Source organism: Mobula hypostoma, chromosome 2, assembly GCF_963921235.1.
Source record: "Mobula hypostoma chromosome 2, sMobHyp1.1, whole genome shotgun sequence".
Lineage (NCBI taxonomy): Eukaryota > Metazoa > Chordata > Chondrichthyes > Myliobatiformes > Myliobatidae > Mobula > Mobula hypostoma.
The window spans coordinates 226,235,485-226,259,338 of NC_086098.1; the positions used below are offsets into that span (position 1 = coordinate 226,235,485).

Consider the following 23,854-nt stretch of genomic DNA (forward strand, 5'->3'; position numbering starts at 1 on the left):
CTAAACCATTGTAAGATGGTTGATGACAGGGAATAATGTGACTTTCTACCTCCAAGTGCCTGGCTCCACACCATTTACACTGGTTGATCAATTTGGGCCATGGTTGTGGTGTCCCACCATGCTACACAACTTGGATGTAGCAAAGGCACTCCATTATGCAATCAGAAGATTCTTGACCAGTGACCTTTTCCTCTTTCTCCTATAGTTTTGAAAACAAAATGGTTCAAAGGGAATTCTTTCTAAAGGGTCCATGGATTTTCTGTTAAGTTGCTTTAAGCGGAATCTAGGAGATATGTTAGTTTTTAAATCTCTGTGGGCTTCAGGTAGGTCCTGGAGATCTGCAACCCCAAACAATATTTTCACAGAAGAAGACCCTCTGAAGAGAAGCAGAGAAAGTTGATAGGAAGAACATGGCAATTGGATGGCCCTGAGATGTTGGTGCTTAGGTCCCTGATGGGATCTCACTAAATTTATATGTTTTGCATATGTCCCTATATGTTTCCAGCAAATACGGACAACCTGCATGAAGCCTGTGAAGTCCCAAGCAAGCAGGCGGGCATTATCTGGGATAGTGTCTGCTTCCTCTTCCTACTAGCCCAGCGGAGAGTCTTTCTGAGCTATTACTTTCTGCATGTGGTCGCAGATCTGAAGGCTTCAAAGCTCCTGGCAGCAAGGTGAGAATAATTCCTGTAGGCTTAAATCATTATAGACTCTGGATAACCTCTTCTTTGTGTCATTTATTCAGGGGTGTGTGCACCATTGAATATGTTGGTTCAAAGGTTCCCATGTCCAATTCATTTCGAACATGGTGTTAGCTGATTCCTTCAAGGTGATTACTAATACACTGCAATTCATTAGTTCCCACACAGGGGTGATCTTTCAAGGCTGGTTTACCTGCACACCTCTCTCTGAATTTTTGTTGGAAAATCTATGCTTATTGGCACTAGGGAAAGATCAGGATTGATGTTGAATGCTCATCAAATGACTTCTATGATTTAACTATCCGCTTGAGAGATAGTTAAATAGAAATTCCACACCTTTGTTGCTGTGTTCCTTCAGTGCCTCAGTAAAGTGCAGCATGGCTTGTGACCTGAAAGGAGTTAGAAACATAGAAAATCTACAGCACATTACAGGCCCTTTGGCCCACAATGTTGTGCCAACCATGTAACCTACTATAGAAGCTGCCTAGAATTTCCCTACCGCATAGCCCTCTATTTTTCTAAGCTCCAGGTACCTATCTAAGAGTCCCTTAAAAGAACCTATTGTATCCACATCCACCACCCTTGCTGGCAGTGCATTCCATGCACCCACCACTCTCTGTGTGAAAAACTTACCTCTGACATCCCCCTTATACCTACTTCCAAACACCTTAAAACTATGCCCCCTCATTTTCACATTTTAGCCGTGGGATAAAGCCTCTGACTATCCACATGATCAATGCCTCTTATCATCGTATACACCTCTATCAGGTCACCTCTCATCCTCCATTGCTCCAAGGAGAAAGGGCCAAATTCACTCAACCTATTCTCATAAGACATGCTCTCCAATCCAGGCAACATCCTTATAATTCTCCTCTGCACTGTCTCTATAGTATCCACATCCTTCCTTTAATGAGGTGACCAGAACTGAACACGGTACTCCAAGTGGGGTCTAACTAAGGTGATACATAGCTGTAACATTACCTCACACCTCTTGAACTCAATCCCATAGTTGATGAAGGCCAACACAGCACACGCCTTCTTAACAATACTGTCAACCTATGCAGCATCTTTGTGTGTCCTATGGACATGGACCCCAAGATCTCACTGATCCTCCACAGTGCCAAGAGTCTTACCATTAATATTATATTCTGTCTTCAAATTTGACTAATGAAATGAACCACTTCACACTTATCTGGGTTGAAGTCCATCTGCCACTTCTCAGCCCAGTTCTGCATCCTATCAATGTCCCGCTGTAATCTCTGACAACCCTCCAGACTATCCACAACGTCCCCAACTTTCGTATCATCAGCAAACTTATTAACCCACTCTTCTACTTCCTCACCCAAGTCATTTATAAAAATCACAAAGAGGAGGGGTCCCAGAACAGATCCCTGCAGAACACCATTGATCACCATCCTCCATGCAGAATATGAACCATCTACAACCACTCTTTGCCTTCTGTGGTCAAGCCAATCCTGAATCCACAAAGCAAGGTCTCCTTGGATCCCAACTCTCATTACTTGCTGAATGAGCCTCGCATGGGGAACCTTATCAAGTGCCTTACTGAAATCCATATCCACTACATTCGCTGCTCTACCTTCATCAATGTGTTTTGTTACATCCCCAAACAATTCAGTCAGGTTCGTAAGGCATGACCTGTGATTGACAAAGCCATGCTGACTATCCGTAATCAGTTTATGTCTCTCTAAATGCTCATAAATCGTGCCTCTCAGGATCTTTTCCAACAACTTTCCCACCACTGAAGTCAGACTCACCGGTCTATAATTTCCTGGGTTATCTCTGCTCCCTTTCTTGAACAAGGGAACAACATTTGCAACCTTCCAATCCTCCGGTATTCTCCCACCCCTATTTATGATGTAAAGATCATTGCCAGAGGCTTAGAAATCTCCTCCCTCACCTTCCACAGTAACCTGGGGTATATCTTGTCCAGTCCTGGTGACTTATCTAACTTAATACCTTTCAAAAGCTCCAGCACATCCTCTTTCTTAATGTCAATACACTCAAGCATTTCAGTCTTGCTTTAAGTCGTCCCCACAATTGTCAAGGTCCTTTTCACTGATGAATACTGAAGCAAAGTATTCATCGAGTACCCCCGCTACCTCCTCCGGCTCCACGCACACGTTTCCACTATCACTGCTGATTGGCCTATTCTCACACGGCTCACCTTCTTGCTCTTCACATAATTGTAGAATGCCTTGGGGTTTTCTTTAAACCTGCTCGCCTAGGCCTTTTCGTGGCTCCTAGCTCTCCTAATTTCATTCTTGTGCACCTTCCTGGCACCCTTGTAATTTTATAGAGCTCTAACAGGACCTAGTTTCATGAACCTTTCGTAAGATTTCTTTTCTTCTTGACTAGATTTTCTACATTCTTTGTATTCCATGGTTCTTTTACCCTACCATTCTTTCCCTGCCTCAGTGGAATATACCAATGCAGAATGCCATACAAATATTTCTTGAACGTTTGCCACATTTCTGCTGTGCATTTAAGAAATTACAATGGCATGAAAGGGGAACCGTCCGTAGATGACTGGAAAGGGGCATTTGCAGGATGGACAGCAGAGCAGCAATTGCTGGAGTTTCTGTAAAAAATGAGGGCAGTGCAAGACAGATATATTCCAAATCAGAAGAAATTTTCAAAGGGAAGAAGGACATTACCATGGCTGACAAGTGAAGTCAGAGCCAAAGTAAAAGCAAAAGAGAGGACATACAAGGAAGCCAGAGCTAGTGGGAAGATAGAGGATTGGGAAGCTTTTAAAAACTTGCAGAAGAAAACTCAGAAGGTCATTCGAAAGGAAAAGATGAATTATGAAAGGAAGCTGATGACTTATATCAAAGAAGATACTAAAAGCTTTTTTAAGTATATAAAGGGTAAAAGAGAGTTGAGGGTAGATATAGGACCAATAAAAAATGATGCTGGAGATATTGTATTGTAGTGAGAGGCGCAAAGATGGCAGAGGAGTTGAATGCTTATTTTGCATCAGACTTCACAATGGAAAACATCTGCAGTATACTAGACATTCAAGAGTGTCAGGGAAGTGAAGTTTGTGCAGTGAAAATTATGACTGAGAAGGTGCTCGGGGAGCTTAATGGTCTGAGGGTGGATAAATCTCCTGGACTTGATGGAATGCACCCTCGGATTCTGAAGGAAGTAGCTGGAGAGATTGCAGAGGCATTAACGATGGTCTTTTAAGAATCGATAGATTCTGGCATTGTACCGAATGACTGGAAAATTGCAAATATTACTCTGCTATTTAAGAAGGGTGGGAGGCAGCAGAAAGGAAACTATAGACCTGTTAGTCTGACATCAGTGGTTGGGAAGTTGGAATCGATTGTTGGGGATGAAATTACAGAGTACCTGGAGGCACATGACAAGATAGGCCAAAGACAGCATGGTTTCCTGAAAGGAAAATCCTGCCTGACAAACCTACTACAATTCTTTGAGGAAATTACAAGCAGGGTAGACAAAGGAGATGCAGTAGACATGGTGTACTTGGATTTTCAGAAGGCCTTTGACAAGGTGCCACACATGAGGCTGCTTAGCAAGATAAGGGCCCATGGAATTACATAGAAGTTACTAGCATGGGTAGAGCATTGGCTGGTTGGCAGAAAACAGAGAGTGAGAATAAAGGGATCCTATTCTGGCTGGCTGCCAGTTACCAGTGGAGTTCCACAGGGGTTGGTGTTTGGATCACTGCTTTTTACGATGTATGTCAATGATTTGGACTATGGTATTAATGGATTTGTGGCTAAATTTGCTGATGATACAAAGGTAGGTGGAGGACCAGGTAGTGTTGAGGAAACAGAGACTGCAGAGAGACAGATAGTTTAGGGGAATGGGCAAAGAAGTGGCAAATGAAATACAATGTTGGAAAGTGTGTGGTCATGCACTTTGGTGGAAGAAATAAATGGGCAGACTATTATTTAGATGGGGAGAGAATTCAAAATGCAGAGATGCAAAGGAACTTGGGAGTCCTTGTGCAAAATACCCTAAAGGTTAACCTCCAGGTTGAGTCAGTTGTGAAGAAGGCAAATGCAATGTTGGCATTCATTTCTAGAGGTATAGAATATAAAAGCAGGGATGTGATGTTGAGGCTCTATAAGGCACTCGTGAGACCACACTTGGAGTATTGTGTGCAGTTTTGGGCTCCTTATTTTGAAAAGGATATACTGACATTGGAGAGGGTTCAGAAAAGATTCACAAGAATGATTCCAGGAATGAAAGGGTTATCGTATGAGGAACGTCTGGCAGCTCTTGGGCTGTATTCCCTGGAGTTCAGGAGAATGAGGGGGATCTCATAGAACCATTCCGAATGTTAAAAGGCCTGAACAGATTAGATATGGCAAAGTTATATCCCATGGTAGGGGATTCTAGGACAAGAGGGCACGACTTCAGGATTGAAGGGCATCCTTTTAGAACTAAGATGCGGAGAAATCACTTTAGTTAGAGGGTGGTAAATCTGTGGAATTTGTTGCCACGAGCAGCTGTGGAGGCCAAGTCATTGGGTGCATTTAAGGCAGAGATAGGTAGGTTCTTGATTAGCCAGGGCAAAAAAAGGGTATGGGGAGAAGGCAGTGGAGTGGGGATGACTGGAAGAATTAGATCACCCCATGATTGAATGGTGGAGCAGACTCGATGGGCCGAATGGCCTACTTCTACTCCTATATCTTATGGGTCTTATGGGCTTATTTCCCTGAGAATATCTGCTCCCAGTTTATACCAACTATATCACTAGTGTGACTAACTAAGCCAAATGGAACTTAATTAGGTTTAAGCTCTTACACTAACTATGAACAGAACAGAGAGCTCCCCAATGATATGCTGGGCATGTCTTCCTGCTCTGCATTCAGGAGAAGCCCTACAGCGTATTGCCTGTCTTTAATCACTCTCGAACTGCTCACGTTTATTCACTGACCAGGTAACTTTCTTCACTGTGGTATATCCTAACAGATAGAGATTCCCTCTCCTTATGCTCCCTGGTGATGAACCAGCTTCATCTGTCTCCTTTCTAGTTCTGGCGACAGGTCTTTGACCTGAAACATTAACTCTGTTTCTCTTCTCACAAATGCTGCAGGACCTACTGAATGTTAACACCATTTTCTGTTTATATTTTCAATATCCAGCATCTGCATCATTTTTTTTTATTTTCAGGTTCTCCAATGTCTTACTTAACATTTCTCCTTCAATGGATAATGTCCAAAATAACAGGCTATTTGACTCATTATTGGCAAAGAATTCTGTGTTTTGCCTCTAGTGTTGATCTGCATTTCAAAGCAGAGTCCTGAGAGATTGTCAATTGATGTCGAAATAGACCTCACATTTACCTGCACTGCACTTTCTCTGTAGCTGTTACACTTTATTCTGCGTCTGTTGTTGCTTTACTTTTTTCTACATCAATGCATTGTGTAATGATTTGATCTGTATGATCAGTATGCAAGACAAGCTTTTCGTTGTATCTTGATACATGTGACAATAATAAACCAATTACAAAACCCAACATGTGTAAACGTGAAATGCAGAAAGGTGATAAATTGAAATCTAAAATGCAAAGAGATGATTATATTACAAATGATGTATTCAGACGACCAGGTTTGCATAAATATAATTCTTTTGTTTGCACAGAGGAGCTGAACTGTTTGAAGCAAAAGTTAAAAAGGGAATCACAATGAGACTGGAGAAAGAAAGGCAATCCATGGAGATGCTGAAGAAACAGTAAGTTTAATTTAATCAGTGTAGGCAAGGAAGAACAGGTGACGTGCTGAAACAGGCTAGTTCCTCACTCAGGACATTTAATCTTTAATTCCCTGCACATCAAATTCACAATGCTAAACAAAGCTGGAATGGGCAGTGCTCTTCGTGATTGCCCCGAGCGTGTTTGTTTATTGCTGTCTATGCTGACAAGCAAAGCTGCCGGTGGAAGATACGCTAGCAACATGATGCATGGAACAGAAAGAGACCTTTCGGGCTGTTGTATCTGTTATAGCTCTTTGCGGGAACAATTCAATTCACCCCACTCTTCTGTCTCCACTTCTGAGGGAGTGTGGGAACTGGGGCCCTGTGTATTAGAGGGTACGTGGGAACTGGGGCCCCTATGTATTAGAGAGGGGGTGGGAACTGGGGCCCTGTCTAGGTTGGGACTGTGTGTATTAAAAGGAACATGGGAGCTGGGCCCACTGTGTACTTGAGGGAACGTGGGAGCTGGAGCCACTGTGTATAAGAGGGAATGTGGGAGCTGGGGCCACTGTGTATTAGAGGGAACACGGGAGCTGGAGCCACTGTGTATCAGAGGGAATGTGGGAGCTGGGGCCACTGTGTATTAGAGGGAACATGGGAGCTGGAGCCATTGTGTATCAGAGGGAACATGGGAGCTGGGACCACTGTGTATTCGAGGGATTGCACCAACTGGGGCCCCTGTGTACTGGAAGGATCCTAGGAGCTCGGACCCCTGTGTTTTACAGGGAGTGCAGGATGCATACCCAGCAAGTCAGATGCCAACCCTTTCAGGATTTCCAAATAATTGGGTAGTGGATTATCAGTGTTTTACTACAGTAAAGCAAAGGTGCATTATTCTACTGACCCTGACATCTTCTCTCTTTTCTCCACACTTCTCCCTGAATCTCATCACTAGGATGGAAAGGATCAAGGCCAAACAGGAGAAGTACAAGAAATCAGTACCAAGATCTGTCAATAACTCACATAGGGTCGGAAACTCAAAGTCAGACGGTGAGAAATCATCTCCAGGTTTGTCTGTTCATGGACAGTTGAAGGGAACTGTTAACGCCGAGTGTTTACTGACATTGCTAGCTTCTCCAGTTGTCTGGAAACTGCTGTAGTCATTCAACAAAGGTAGGGTTGTCCCTGACTCTGTGACCTTCACCACTTGGTTCTTGCAGTCAAGCTGGCCTTATTGGAGAAATAGTGGGGGCTTGGTTAGTGATAGACACTGAGTCCCAACAGAACCCATGCACAGACTTCACAAGTTCACAGGTTCAAAACACAAAGTAAATTTGTTACCAAAGTGCATATATATCACCATATACAATATTGAGATTCATTTTCTTGTGGACATACACAGTAAATACAAGAAATACAATAGAATCAATGAAAGACTGCGCCCAACAGGACAACCACCCATCATGCCAAAGATGACAAGCTGTGCAAATACAAAAGAAAATAATAGTAACTAAATAAGCAAAAAATATTGAAAACATGAGATGAAGAGTCCTTGAAAGTGAGTCCATACGTTGTGGGAACAGTTCAGTGATGCGTCGAGTGAAGTTATCCCCTCTGGCTGATAGGGAATAACTGTTCCCGAATCCGGTGGTGTAGGTCCTGAGGCTCCTGTATCACCTTCCTGATGGCAGCAGTGAGAAGAGATCGTGGCCTGGGTGATGGTGGGGTGGGGGGATCCTTGATGATGGATGCTATTTTCCTGTGACAGCGCTTCATGTAGATGTGTTTAATGGTGGGGAGGGCTTTACCTGTGATGGACTGGACCGTGACCGCTACTTTTTGTAGGATTTTCAATTTAAGGGCATTGATGTTTTCATACCAGGCTATGATGCAACCAGATAATATACTCTCCACAACACATCTATACAAGTATGTCAAAGTTTTATATGTCATGCCAAATCTTTGCAAACTTCTAAGGAAGTAAAGGCACTGCTGTGCTTTCTTCATAATGACATTTTCACACTGGACCCAAAACAGTTCCTGTGAAATGATAGCACTGAGGAATTTAAACTTGCTGACCTTCTCCACCTCTGATCATCTGATGAGGACTGGCTCATGGACCTTTAGTTTCCTCCTCCTGAAGTCAATAATCAGGTCCTTGGTCTTGCGGATGTTTAGTGAGTGATTGTTGTTGTGGCACCATTCAACCAGATTTTCAATCTCCCTCCTACACGTTGATTCATCACCAGCTTTGATCCGACAAATGACAGCAAACTTAAATATGACATTGGAGCTGTGCTTACTCTCAGTCATAAGTTAAAGCAAGTAGAGCAGGGGGCTAAGCACACAGCCTGTGATGCACCTGTGCTGATGGAAATTGTGGAGGAGATGTTTATGCCAATCTGAACTGACTGGGGTCTGCAAGTGAGGAAATTGAGGATCCAATCACACAAGGACATATTGAGGCCAAGGTCTTGAAGCTTATTGATTAGTGTTGAGGGGATGATAGTACTGAATGCCATTCTGTAGTTAATGAAGAGCATCCTGATGTATGCATCTTCACTGTCCAGGTGTTCCAGGGCTGAATGAAGAGACACTGAAATGGGATCTGCTGTGGACCTGTTGTGATGATAGGCAGACTGGAGCAGATCCAGGTCGCTCCTCAGGCAGGAATTGATGTGTTTCATCACCAACCTCTCGAAACACTTCATCACTGTGGATGTTAATGCTACTGGATGATAGTCATTGAGGCAGGTCACCATGTTCTTCTTAGAAACTGGCGTAATTGAAGCCTGCCTGAAGCAGGTGGGGACCTCAGACTGCCGAAGTGAGAGGTTGAAGATCTCAGTGAACGCTCCAGCCAGTTGATTAGCACAGGTCTTTAGTGCTTGGCCGGGTGCTTTCAGCGTGTTCACCCTCCTGAAGGGTGCTGTCACATGGGCATCAGAGACTGAAATCACAAGGTCATCGGGGGCTGTGGGAATTCGTGAAGGTTCCTCCATGTTTTGACCATTAAAACAAACATAGAAGGCATGGAGCTCATCTGGGAGCGAAGCCTTGTTGTCACTAATGTTGCTTAGTTGCACTTTGTAAGAGATAATAGTATTCAAGCCTTGCCACTGCTTTTGAACATTAAGTTTGGTCTGCAATTGACACTTAGCACAAGATCTCTTTCTGGAGATTGTACCTGGACCTACTCAGAATCAGAATCTCGTTTAATATCACTGCACAAGTTAACTTTGTGGCAGCAGTAAAATGCAATACATGAATTTAAAAAACATACAAAGTACAGTAAGTATATATATGTATATTAAATTGTTAAGATTAGTGCAAAAACAGAAATTTTTTAAAAAGTAGTGAGGTAGTGTTCAAGGGTTCAATGTCCATTTAGGAATCGGATGGCAGAGGGGAAGAAGCTGTTCCTGAATTGTTAAGTGGGTGCCTTCAGGCTTCTGTAACTCCTTTCTGATGGTAACAATGGGAAGAGGGCATGTCCTGGGTGGCGGGGGTCCTTGATAATGGAAGCCACTTTCTTGCGGAACCAATCCTTGAAGATGTCTTGGATACTGCTGTGGCTAGTATGCATGATGGAGCTGACTAATTTTACAACTCTGCAACTTACTTCAATTCTGTGCAGTAGACCCACCCTCCATACCAGGCAGTGATGCAGCCAGTCAGAAAGCTCTCCACGGTACATCTGCAGAAATTATTAAGTGTTTTTTGGTGTCAAGTTGAATCTCCTCAAACTGCTGATGAAATCTAGCCGCTCACTTGCCTCCTATATAGCTGCACCATTGTATCCTACTTGCTCATCAGACCTGAATGCCACTGATCTGGCCCTCAGCAGACTGCAGATTTCGTGGTTCATCCAGGGCTTCTGTTTGCTAATGATTTTCTGGGGACACACTCATCTATGAATTTTTTTATAAAGCCCATGACAACTCGTGGTGAATTTGTTCAGATCCTGTGAGTCCTTGAACACAGCCCAGCCTACTGACTTGAAGCAAACCTATAGGTGCTCCTTTGCCTTGTGCGACTACCTCTTTGTGAAAGCAGTGTATATTGTACCTGTGTGATCATGTACAAAGATATCCAGGTCCCTCTGAGCCCCAAAGCCGTTCCATCTCTCACCACCTTATATAAGAAAAAAACCTCATCTTGAGACTTTTGTTAAAGTGCTGGCCAACTTTATATTTGGATATATTATACTTGGTCCCCTCCCATTGTGGGGCCCCAGCACTGACCCCCAATAAAATCCTCATAGTTACAACCTCCCAACCCAAAAGTGGCTTGCTAATTGCTATTTTCTGTTAAACAGTCCCCATTCCACCATACCAGAATCCCATTCAACTTGAAGACCAATTTTAAAGCAGTGTTTTAATGGAACAGGCCATGTTGTATGTTGATCCATCTGTGTTTTACTCAGTTCCTGGATTGCAGTCTCACCAACACCTCCACAATAGCAACTTAAAATGGGTTTAAATGAGAAAGTTAGAAATTAAACTATTGTGAATCGCTCCTGTGGAGGTGGTGGTGACTTTCATGTGAAGAAGCTGTTCCATGATGCTGTTGGGCAGAGGGTGCTTCTGGACTTTGAATCAATGAGGGAGTGATGATATGTTTCCCAGGGATAGTCAGTGCCCTGGCAGTTGAGATGGTGGTGGTGATGCCGGTGGTAATGGTGGTGATGTTGGTGGAGATGATGCTGGTGATGATGATGGTGGTGATGATGTTGATAATGATGGTGGTGGTGATGGTGATGAAGGTGATGATGGTGGTGGATGATGGTGATGACGGTGACGATGGTGGTGGTGATGATAATGATGGTGATGGTGCTGATGATGATGGTGATGATAGGGATGATGTTGGTGTGAGGATGATGGGAGTGATGATGGTGATGGTGCTGCTGCTGATGGTGATTGTAGTAATAGTTAATAGTGTTATTCCTATGCAAATCAGTTAGCCACTACTGCATGGGAGGAGTTCACATACTAAACAATCAGGGTTATCAATAAAGTTCAGTTGGCTATCTTGCATGTTGGCATCCTGGTGTGCTCTGCATTATCCCTCAATAATGAACACAACATGGTGTCAAAAGTGGTTGATTGTGGATGAATTGTTGCAACAGACCAAGTGAGATTCCCCAACAAAAAAAAACAATTTACAGTAAGACAGACAACAGGAATTCTGCAGATGCTGGAAATTCAAGCAACATACATCAAAGTTGCTGGTGAACGCAGCAGGCCAAGCAGCATCTATAGGAAGAGGCGCAGTCGACGTTTCAGGCCGAGACCCTTCGTCAGTCCTGACGAAGGGTCTCGGCCTGAAACGTCGACTGCGCCTCTTCCTATAGATGCTGCTTGGCCTGCTGCGTTCACCAGCAACTTTGATGTATGTTGCTTACAGTAAGACAGTTCTTGTTCACATATGTTGTATGAAAGAATATCCAGAGACTTAGCAAAAACTGCCTATGCCAGTTTTCGGATTGTATGCACAAGGACGTATAAGCTGAGAAAGGACCAGGGTCGCTTGGCAACACATTCAAGCTACACCCCAAAGTGGATACATTGTAATAAATCATCTGTGGGCCACTAGCCTGGGGAAGTGCACAGAGACACAGATACAGCATAGAAGTCAGTCAAACTCTCAGGGAGAGAAAAGAAGACTTTTGTAGTCCAAATAAATAAAATAATAGATAAACAAACAAACAGGAAAATTGAGCAAATACCTGCAGTATCTACATCTAATTCTAATAAATCCCCCTCTCCCCTTCCCGAGATATTTGATTTCTCTAAACCACAGGAATTTGAGAGATTTAGGATGCTCAGATGCTTGGTGAGATTTAGATTGTGAGCAATCTCACTCAGACTTCAGAAAAGCATCAAGTAAGCACACTGTTATACTGCATGGATGACAAAGCAGATGACACCATGGGTGGATTAGGACTGACAGATGCTCAGTAAAAAAGAGTACAAAACAGCTCAGGACAAATTCAATGAGTATTTCACAGGAAAGCAAAATATAATATATGAGAGGGCAAAGTTCAACTCCAGAAAACAGGAGCCAGATGAAAGTGTAAATGATCTCATCACAGCATTGTATTCCCTATCAGACAACTATGCATATGGATCTCTGAAAGATGAGATCATTAAAGGCAGGATTGTTGTCAAGCTACCAGATACCAAATCGTCTGAGAGAGACTTCAGTTGCAAGTAAATCTCACACTAGAGAAAGCTATAACTGCAGTCAGGCAGAATGAGAATGTTAGTCAGCCACAGGTAGAACTCAGGCATGGAAATGATACTGAGGTAAAGCTAGAAGCTGTACCAAAAGAAGGCTACAAATGAGGTGCAGTCAGAAACACTACAGAAAGATAAGACAGTACAGCTCAGCTCAAACAAAATAGACAAGCAAAACAAATGCAAGTAAAATGTCCTACTGCAGAAGATGCGGCAAGTCTCCATTTCATGTCAAGGAGCTCTGTCCAGGAAAAGAAGTGAAATACCATCAATATAATTGAGTTGGACATTATAAAAGCCAGTGCCACTCAAAAACAGTTCTTCAGGAGGTCAAAGAAGACCATGATTCAGACGAAGAGAAAGCTTTCCTTGGGGTTCTAGATTCAAATAGACAAAGCTGGTGTACTATGGTTCAGTTGCAAAATGAGGCAGTAAGATTCAAAATGGTCACTGGGGCAGATGTCAAAGCCATCCCGAATGTCTGTTAACAAAACTGATGAAGAAAACAGGTAATACTGTACGTTAAACTCAACCAAGAAAGTGCTCATGGGACTAGGGAAACATAAGCTCAGTGTAAAAGGAATATTTATTACTTCCATCCATAAAAATGAGTAATAGGATGTCTATATTGTTCAGAATCTCTTCTCACCACTACTGGGACAGACTGCCATCGAGAAGCTGAACCTCATTGCAAGGTTGGAATTGTTAAACAATGTTCAGTGGTATAAGTACCTGGAGTTGTTCACAGACTGGGGGTACTGAAAGAAGAGTATCTTCTCCAACTGAGGCCAGGAGACACACCCTACTGTCTGACCACAGTGAGGTGTATACCAGTCCCATTGTTGAACTTGAGAGAATGGAGGCACTTGACATCGTAACTGGAGTGAACAGACCTACTGACTGGTGTGCGGGCATTGTTCCTGTTACCAGACCAGATGGTACAGTGAGGATCTGTGTTGATCCAACAAAATTGAATAATGCAGTGAGACGGGACAAGTTTATTCTGCCCTCTGTTGAACACTTTGGATATGCTGAGGGCAGCAAAGTTCTTCACCAAACTAGATGCAAACTCAGGGTTCTGACAGATCCATTTAGCTCCTGAGTCTCAGAATCTCACAGCCTTTATCACACCATACGGACGCTATGCCTTCAAGAGACTCCCTCTGGCATTTAATCAGCCCCTGAACTTTTTCAGATGAGGATGAACCAGATTTTGGAGGGACTGGAAGGAGTATCTGCCACATGGATGATATGCTCATCTTTGGAGGTTCAAGTGAGGAACATGACAAAAGAGTGAAAGCTGTCTTGGAGAAGGAGAAGCAGAAACAGGCTGATATCACCCTGAACAAAAAGAAATATGAAATTGCAAAGACGTAGGTGAAGTTCTCAGCCCACTTACTATCCTCAGAGGGATTCAAACAAACCGGCAGGAACTCAGAACATGGAACAACCTATGAATATATCAGAGATCTGCAGTTTCCTTGTCATGGTAAACCAGCTGGCAAAGTTCATTCCAGATTTGGCAGAGAAAACGAAGCCAATTTATGATCTCCTCTCTCAGAGAAATGTTTGGACTTGGGACACACCGCAGGAGAATGGGAGGCATGGGATCCAAGGGGACCTTGCTTTGTGGATCCAGAACTGGCTTGCCCACAGAAGGCAAAGAGTGGTTGTAGACAGGTCATATTCTACATGGAGGTCGGTGACCAGTTGTGTGTCTCAGAGATCTGTTCTGGGACCCCTTCTCTCTGTGATTTTATAAATCACCTGGATGAGGAAACTGAGGGATGGGTCAGTAAATTTGATGATGACACAAAGGTTGGGGGGATGTAGTGGATAGTGCGGAGGGCTGTCAGAGGTTACAATGGGACGTTGATAGGATGAAAAACGGGGCTGAGAAGTGGCAGATGGAGTTCAACCCAGGAAAGTGTGAAGTGGTTCGTTTCGTTAGGTCAAATATGATGGCAGAATATAGTATTAATGGTAAGGCTCTTGGCAGTGTGGAGGATCAGAGGGATCTTGGGGTCCGAGTCTATAGGACACTCAAAGCTGCTACGCAGGTTGACTCTGTGGTTAAGAAGGCATATGGTGTATTGGCCTTTATCAATCATGGGGTTGACTTTAAGAGCTGAGGGGTAATGTTGTAGCTATATGGGACCCTGGTCAGATCAACTTGAAGTACAGTGCTTAATTCTGGTCGCCTCACTATAGGAAGGACGTGGAAACCATTGAAAGGGTGCAGAGAAGATTTACAAGGACGTTGCCGGGATTGGGGAACATGCCTTATGAGAATAGGTTGAGTGAACTTGGCCTTTTCTCCTTGGAGCGACGGAGGATGAGAAGTGACTCGATAGAGGTGTACAAGATAATGAGAGGCATTGATCGTGTGGGTAGTCAGAGGCTTTTCCCCAGGGCTGAAATGGCTAGCACTAGAGGGCATAGTTTTAAGGTGCTTGGAAGTACGAGAAGTCAGGGGTAAGTTTTTTAAACAGAGAGTGGTGAGTGCGTGGAATGGGCTGCTGGCGGCGGTGGTGGAGGTGAAAACGATAGGGTCTTTTAAGAGACTTCTGATGACTACATGGAGCTTAGAAAAATAGAGGGCTATGAGTAAAGCCTAGATAGTTCTAAGGTAAGGACATGTTTGGCATAGCTTTGTGGGCCGAAGGGCCTGTATTGTGCTGTATGTTTTCTATGTTTTTATGAGAAGTCATTCTCATCACTTAAAGCAGAGCTTATCTCCCCACCAACATTGGCGTTCTTTGATCCAAACAAAGCAATCAAAATCACAGCAGACGTGTCCTCCTTTGACCTTGGGGGAGTGCTCATGCAACTCTGCAGTGGTGTATGGAAACCGGTGGCACGTACATCAAGAACACTGACTCCTACTGAACAGTGTTATGCCTAAATCGAAAAGGAGACATTGGCTCTCGTGTGGGCTTGTGAACGCTTCAGCTGTTTCTTGATAGGCACAAAATTTGTACTTAGAACAGAGCACAAACCATCTGTCAGCCTCCTCAGTATGAGGCTTATGTGATACAGTTATGACATTGAACATGTCCCCTGCAAATCTTTCACAACACCAGACACTCTGTCGAGGATGCCACGCAAAAGTGAGTGGAGGGAAGCTAACTCCACCGTCATGGAAGATACCAACATCTACGTAGCTCAGTACATGAAAGCTTTCCTGCATCACAGAGTAAACTTGACAAAATTCACGCTGAGTTGAAAAAGGACCAAATCTGCAGCAAGGTCATGCAATACTGTGAGCGTGGATGGCCAGCGGATCCAAAAGAAGCTTATGAACAGTCAATGTTTCGGGCCAAGACCCCTCATCAGGACTGGAGAAAAAAGATGAGAAGTCAGATTAAGAAGGTGGGGGGATAGGAGAAAGAAGTACAAGGTGGTAGGTGATAGGTGAAACCAGGAGAGGGGAAGATCCCATTTTTTTCTGGTGGATGGAGCATAGGTACTTGGTGAAGCAGTCTTCCAATCTATGTCAGGTCTCGCCAGTACACAAGGGTCCACACCAGGAGCGCCGAATGCAGTAGATGACCTCAAGATGCTCACAGGTGAGCTGTCGTCTCACCTGGAAGGACTGTTTGTAGCCCTGAATGGTAGTGATGGGGGATGTGTAGGAGCAGGTATGGCATTTGTTCTGCTCACAAGGGTAATTTCCAGGAGGGAGATCGGTGGGGAGGGGCTAATGGACAAGGGAATCGCATGGAGTGTGTCTTTTTTCTCCTGGTGGCCACACATTTTAATTCTACTGCCCATTCCCATTCTGACATTTCAGTCTATGGCCTCCTCTACTGCCACGATGAGGCCACATTCAGCTTGGAGGAGCGACACCTTATACTCCATCCCCCCTCCTGGCACTTACCCTTGCAAGCAGAGCAAGTGCCACACCTGCCCCTACACCTTCCATCTACCCGGGTTTGGAATTGGTGTTTCCTATGCAGGCTTAATGGCCAGGCTGATGAGCCCAGCCTGCCCATCCAGTTATACCACTGGACGCTCGGTCACGCCATGACACAGCAATCCCAGTAAGAACAGGGACGCCACGTGAAGGTGTTGCTATGGTCACAGTAGTATAGGAGAGGCCATAATCGAGTGACGTCCTGCATGGCAAGCCAAACAGTGGTCCTGCAGCGATCACTACACCTGGAAAGGAGATGCTATGGAAGATGCTTCACCTTCCTTCTTTAAGTGAGCAGGACGTCTAGCCCAGGGCTCCCATTCCCACAGGCAAACGGAGAAGCAGAAAGAACAGTGCAAACCATTAAGAGTCTCCTACTGAAGGCAAAGGACCCCTACAAAGCACTCCTAGCTTATCACTCCACGCCTCTTGAGAATGGCTACAGTTCATCAGAGCTGTCAATGGGCTGGAGAATGAGAACAAGCCTACCTGTTCTTCCTTCCCTTCTCCCACCTCACTTACTGGACTTAGGCAAAGTGAGAAATGTTGAGACAACACAGCATGAGAAAACGAAGAGCCTGCATGATCTCAGACACAGAGAAAAATCCTCAGAAGTGATGAAGTTGTTTGGATTTTAGACCAACTCACCAAAGGAACAATAGTCCGGCAGCATACACCACGACGTTTGTGATCAGAACTTCACAAGGTGAAATGGGCGGAACAGGTGTGCATTCATGCGCCTTCTAAGTCCACGAAAGGTAGAGACAGAAATAGTGGGGCCTGATCCTTATGATGAGAACCACATACCTGGGGTGAAGACATCTGTTCAAGAATCTCCATCCCCTCCCCTCCAACACTTCCAAGAACCTTTACCAGATCGTTTACCTGTCCCACCACAGAGATGTACTCCATAACAGCTTAGGGCAAGTGACTAAAGAGACAGAATCACCCTCTCACTTTGCCAGAGTGTTCAGGTAGTCTACCCTAATGTCTATTAGACTTAGTGTTTTTTTAAACAGTTCTAATTTTGAAAACATTTTGACAAAATGAGACTTTTTTTTATAAAGAAAAAGGGGAATTGAAGAAAAAAGACTGTTTAAAAAAAAAGGGAAAGACATTCATAATGGCAGTTCTTTTTTTATGTTTATGTAAGCAGCATAAGTTACGTACTCTGAGTAAAGAGAACTGATCACTCAGTTTCAATGGCTATAATTTCAATGGATCCTATAGACAAGAAGTACATACTTAGTTTTTCTTGTTTTTTTTAAAGAAGGGGAGAGATGTGGTGGTTAATATTGTTATTTCTATGTCACTGTGTTAGCCACTGCCACATGGGTGGAGTTCACATACTGTACAAACAATGATATCAATAAAGGTCAGTTGAGTCTCCTGCATGCTGGCATCCTGGTGTGCTCTGCACTAACCCTCAATATCAAACACAACAGTGGTGATTGTGGTGATGGAGATGCTGGTGGTGGTAATGGTGCTATTCCCTGGTTTCTGTTGGCCTTGCTGTTCATTCCAACTCCTAGATTTATAGATAACCACCACAGCCACACTCTGGTTCCCAGTTCAGTTGCTAAAGGGACTACAAGTGCTCGGCAGTTTTCTTGAAATCACTGATTCATGCGTTTCTTTAATTTATTTCTCCACAGATAATAAAAAGGACAAAGGTAGCCAGAAGAATTGGTGGCAGCCCTGGGTAACTCATAACTCAAGTAAGTTCAAAGGTCTTCCTTTCATCCCATTGAATGAATACCAAACTCTTGCCCACAAAATGACCTCCGCAGCACATGTACCTTCTTTATGTGAAAGAGCTATGTGACGTCTAACACCCTGCGTTAACTGATTTGATGGCCGTGGAGAGGCGGCACAGTAGTTAGCACAACGCTTTACGGTACAGATGACCCGGGTTCAATTCCCGCTGCTGCCTGTAAGGAGTTTGTACTTTCTCCCCGTGAGACCATGAGGGTTTTCTCCAAATGCTTTGGTTTCATCCCACGGTCCAAAGACATACCGATTAGTAGGTTAATTGCTGATTGTAAATTGTCCCCTGATTAGGCTAGGATTAAATCGGAGGACTGCTGAGCACTGTGGCTCGAAGGAATGTCCATGTAACTCAAGGAATAAGGATGGGTGTCAAGCTTCAAGCCTTAAGAGTCATCCGGTATCATTACAGCTTTAGATGCTTGTTAGTGAAGCTTTAATGGTATTCATTGCTTGCAGAACAAAGGAAAGTAGAGCACTGGACAAGGCAGTTCAGCCTACCATGTCTGTGCAGATCATGACGCCAATCTCACTAATCCCACCTGCCTGCACATGGTCTACATTCCCCTATTCCTTGCTTGCTCATCTGTCTATCCAAATGCCACTTCCACATTGCTATTGTGTCCTCTCCTGTCACTTCTGACAGTGCATTTCAGGCAAAAGTAAAAGAAACTTAGTTCATAAATCTATGCAAATTTGTCCACACACAAAATGCTGGATCTCAGCAAGTCAGGCAGCATCTATGGAGGGGAATAAACAGTGGGTTTCAGGCTGAGATCCTTCAGCAGAACTGGGCATGAAGTTTTCTTGACCCAAAACGTTGACTGTTTATTCCCCTCCATAGAGTCTGTCTGAGTTCCTCCAGCATTTTGTGTGTGTTGCTCAAGATCTCCTGCCTCTGCAGAATCTCTTGTGTCCGAATATGTCCATCCTCTCTTTATAGCTAATACTGTCCAATCCAGGCAGCATCCTGGTGAAACTCTTCTCCTGTACATCCTCTCTGAAGCCACTACATCTTTCTTGTAGTGTGGTGACCAGAGTCATACTAAAGTTTTATATATCTGCAACATGGCTTCTCAGCGTTTATACTCATTGCCCTGACTGATGAAGGCAAGTTTGCCATATGCCTTCTTCACCAACCTATTGACTTGTGTTGCCATTTTTAAGAACCTATAGAAAGGTACCCCAAGAGCTCCTCAATCAATGCTCTTAAACATCCTGCCATTTATTACAGTAGTTGCTTTTGATCTGGAGAAAGCTATTAGAATCCAGTTAGAAGTTTCTGGTTGCTGCACAATGTACAACTTGGGCCCTGTGCTTTCTTTCCATGCAGTGATACACAGTGGGAGCTACTACCTGTTCGATACTGACAGTGAGGATGAGACAAAGGAGGAAAATGAAATTGCTAAAGATGAAACTCAGAAATCATCAGCGTTCCAGGTGCGTACATAATGGAAGCTGTTGTGACTGGATCTGATACTTATTGCCACTGTACTGCGTTAGAATTGACAAGCTCTACATTGCTTAGGCTGCAAATCCCTTGCTGTACATTGGTTATTCAGAGTCACTCACTTATTCAGAGCAGCAAGTCAATTACAATACAGTAGCCCATATGGCTAGTGATCTAGAGGGCGTTACAGTCTCTAGTCATGGATAGCTACAGATCCATTACAGAACACTGACCCATTCGCACCAGTAACTGTTGTAACACGCACACCCCGACAAGCAAGCCACTGCTACAGAAAACAGCCCATTGTCCCCACTCTGAACAGCATATCAGCATCTTATATTGACTCACTAATAAACCACAGATCTGTTGAGGCATACCACATGCTCGTGACTTTTTACTAACTTGCACACAAAGAGCAAACAGAACTGGGGACATAGCCTCAAGATTCAGGGGAGTAAATTTAGGACATAGATGAGGAGGAACTGCTTTTAGGCCTTATCAATGTCTTATACAACTTTAACACATCATCCCAATTCCCGTATTCAATACTTTGATTTATGAAGGCCAACATGCCAAAAGCATTCTTTATGACCCTGTGACACCACTTCCAAGGAATTATGGATCTGTATTCCCGGATCCCTCTTCTACAGCACTCACCATCCTCTTGATCACCATGTAAGCCTAAGCCTGGTTGGTCCACCCAAAGTGCAACACTTCACACTTGTCTGCATCAAATGCCATCTGCCATTTTTCAGCCCATTTTTTCAACTGGTTCAAGTCACGCCGTAAGTTTGATAACTCACTGTCCACTACACCCTCAGTCTTGGTGTCCTCGACAAATTTGCTGATCCAGTAAAATCATATTGTCATCCAGATCGTTGAGATAGATGACAAGCAACAACTGACCCAGCACCGATCCCTGTGGCACACCACTAGTCACGGGCCTCCAGTCAGAGATGCAACCATTTACTACTGCTCTCTGGCTTCTCCTGTGAAGCCAATGTTTAATTTTACTACCTAAACCTGAATGCCAAGGGACTGAACCTTCTTGACCAACCTCCCATGCAGGACCTCGTCAAAGGCCTCGCTCAAATCCGTGTAGTCAATATCCACTCCCTTCTCTGGTAACTACCTCGAAAAACTCTATAAGATTGGTTAAACATGTCCTACACGCACAAAGTCAAGTTTACAATCCCTAATCAGTCCCTGTCTATCCAAGTACTTGTATATCCCTAAACACAAGGAATTCTGTAGATGCTGGAAACTCAAGCAACACACTTCGAAGTTGCTGGTGAATGCAGCAGGCCAGGCAGCATCTCTAGGAAGAGGTACAGTCGATGTTTCGGGCTGAGACCCTCCGTCAGGACACGAAACGTCGACTGTACCTTTTCCTAGAGATGCTGCCTGGCCTGCTGCACTCACCAGCAACTTTGATGTGTGTTACTTATATATCCCGTCTCTTAAAATACATTCCAACAACTTACCCACTACTGACGTCAGGCTCACCGGCCTATAATTTCCCAGCTTACCCTTATAGCTGTCTTAAACAACAGAACAACATTAGCTATCCTCCAATCCTCCAGCACTTCACCCATGGCTAAAGTCACCTGTTAAACTGTATCGACTCCCTAATTTTGGCCGCACTAGCACATGGTATGTGTGGCATTCCTGTGATCACAACCACTGGTAACTTAAATGTCAAGTTCAGTTTCTCCTTTGTGATCCTGAAACATTTTCTCCAGTCTGTTCTCTGAATTCAGCCATCTATCTCAAATAGGTTGCAGTAGGGTCTCCTACATACCAAGTTCAAACACTACCTTGCTATTTTATTTTTGCACTATTTATTTATTTATTTCTCTGTTTATTTGTTAGTCCATCTATTTATCTATCAATCTATCTACTTATTGAAACTTATAGTAATTCTTATGTTTTGCCCTGTACTGCTGCCAGCAAAATAGCAAACTTGACGATGTGTACCAGTGCTAATGAACCAGATTCTGATTCAGAATGAGGGGTCAGTGTAGGATTATTGTCAATGGGTGCTTGTTTTCTAGCAGAGACTCAGTGGGCCAAAGGGCCTTTTACTGTGCTGTATGACTCTCTGACTCCCATTCCAGTTTATCTTCTATTCACCTTGTCAGTCACTTTAACACCTGTCAGGACCAAGTGAAAATACAGCAGAAAGGAAGAGAGATTATTTTAGAAATCACTTCCAAACATTGAGGAGCCTGCTTTCACAATCAAGATTGTAAATTTTAAAACTAAGACTGGTCATTTGTTCTTCTTCAGCCCTTCATCCATACTGGGGCCTAGGCCTCTGACAGCCAGGTTTCTTCCTCTCCCAGGGATGAGGTCTTTGGCATTTCTCCAGCACTGGGCTTTTATGGGATGGGTTGGTAGCCCTGTGTCCAACCCTCCTCCTTTTGTAGCAAGGGACTGTCCATGGTGGAGATTGAGTACTTGCTATTAACCTTTTATTTTGGCATGAGAAAAAGGCACTTACATCGATTACGTCACATATCAGCTATAATGTCATTGACTGGCAAAATAAAGATTTAGTTCTCCATGTTCCTGTTATTATAATTAATTGATCAGCTCATAACTACAAAGCCTTCACTTTACACATGCCCATCTCTGTGGACAGCACTGGTACAGATCCAACCATTAACTAATTCATACTTGGGTTTATTACAGTGCAATGATTTACTAGAAGCCATGACCTGCTATCTGATCTGTTGCTGTCAGCTTAGATGAGGTTCTTGTGGAAGACAGTAAATAACCTATAAGTACAACACCTTTAAACTACAGTCATTAATATCTACAAATCCAAATCAGTACAATGATGCATGGTTACCGAGTAATTCAAGAAGCCTTTCAAACAGTATTTGAGTGAGTGTCCATCTATTCACTGTCTCCACAATGTCCAGGAGTGGCTCCTGGTGCAAATAAGACCATAAGACATAGGAGCAGAATTAGGCCATTCAGCCCATTGAGTCTGCTCCACCATTTGATCATGGCTGATTTATTATCCCTCTTAACTCCATTCTCCTGCCTGCTCCCCATCCTGTCTGATGCCCTTATTAATCAAGAACCTCCGCTTCAAACATACCCAATGACTCGGCCTCCACAGCCGTGTGTGGCAAAGCATGCCACAATTTCACCACATTCTGGCTAAAGAAGTTCCCTCATTTCTGTTCTAAAGGGATGTTGTTGTATTCTGAGGCTGTGTCCTTTAGTCCTAGACCCCCCTACTATTGGAAACATCCTCTCAATGTTCAATCCATCTAGGCTTTTCAATATTCTATAGGTTTCAATGAGATCTCCCCTTATTCTTCTAAGCTCCAGTGTGTACGAGCTTAGAGTCATCCAATGCTCCTCGTATGTTAACTCTTTCATTCCTGGTATCATTGTAAGGAACCTCCTCCGAATCTCAAATCACCCAAACTGGCCCAGAATGAAGTAAAACAAGGTCCCAGTAAAAAGATAGATTACGCTGGAAGATATTGTAGTGTGTGAAGTCCTCAGCCCTCAGAGGCAGAATAAAACCTACAGGAAGGAACATGACAACCCAGTGTTTGCAGGTGGAAAGCAGTCTATATTTACGGTCTGCGAAGTATGGCAGCTCGTTTCCTCTTGCTTGCTTGTTTTCGTGGCTCATGAACTAAGCACAATTAACATGTTGCTTAATCTCTTCCCTTGCAGTTTGCTTACATAGCCTTAGTCAAAGACTCAAAGGCAGCAGTGAAGGGAAGACACAAGGAGCTGAAGCAGGTGAAGAGAGCACAGAGAAAGAAGGAGAGGACGCAGCAAGGTAATTATCATCGTGGTTCTGGTATAGGAACTGCACCAGCCTAAAAGGGTGATAGTTAATCTCAGGAGCAACTCGTGCACCAAAATTCCACTGGATTACCAGCAGTTGGACTAGAGTCAGTAAAACTCATACTTCTGATTTCAGTGGAATGGAGCAACATACGTGAATCCTCACTGATAATTTGCTCCACATATTAATTGGGTTCATAGCATTGAATACCAAATATGAAAAATTAAACATAACTTGAATGCACTGTAAGTCCTACAACAGACCCTTGAA

General features: G+C 43.7%; 1 protein-coding gene across 2 annotated transcripts in view; it reads left to right on the plus strand.

Annotated features, from left to right (window-relative positions):
- The window catches only part of LOC134342897 (piezo-type mechanosensitive ion channel component 2-like), a 240,104-nt gene that overhangs the window by 133,931 nt on the left and 82,319 nt on the right, over positions 1-23,854 (plus strand). For both annotated transcript variants that reach the window (XM_063041568.1, XM_063041569.1), the window contains 6 exons: positions 506-674; positions 6,342-6,431; positions 7,348-7,442; positions 18,203-18,265; positions 19,648-19,754; positions 23,467-23,575. In XM_063041568.1, coding sequence (XP_062897638.1) covers positions 506-674; positions 6,342-6,431; positions 7,348-7,442; positions 18,203-18,265; positions 19,648-19,754; positions 23,467-23,575 — 633 coding nt within the window. The remainder of the gene's footprint in view (positions 1-505; positions 675-6,341; positions 6,432-7,347; positions 7,443-18,202; positions 18,266-19,647; positions 19,755-23,466; positions 23,576-23,854) is intronic.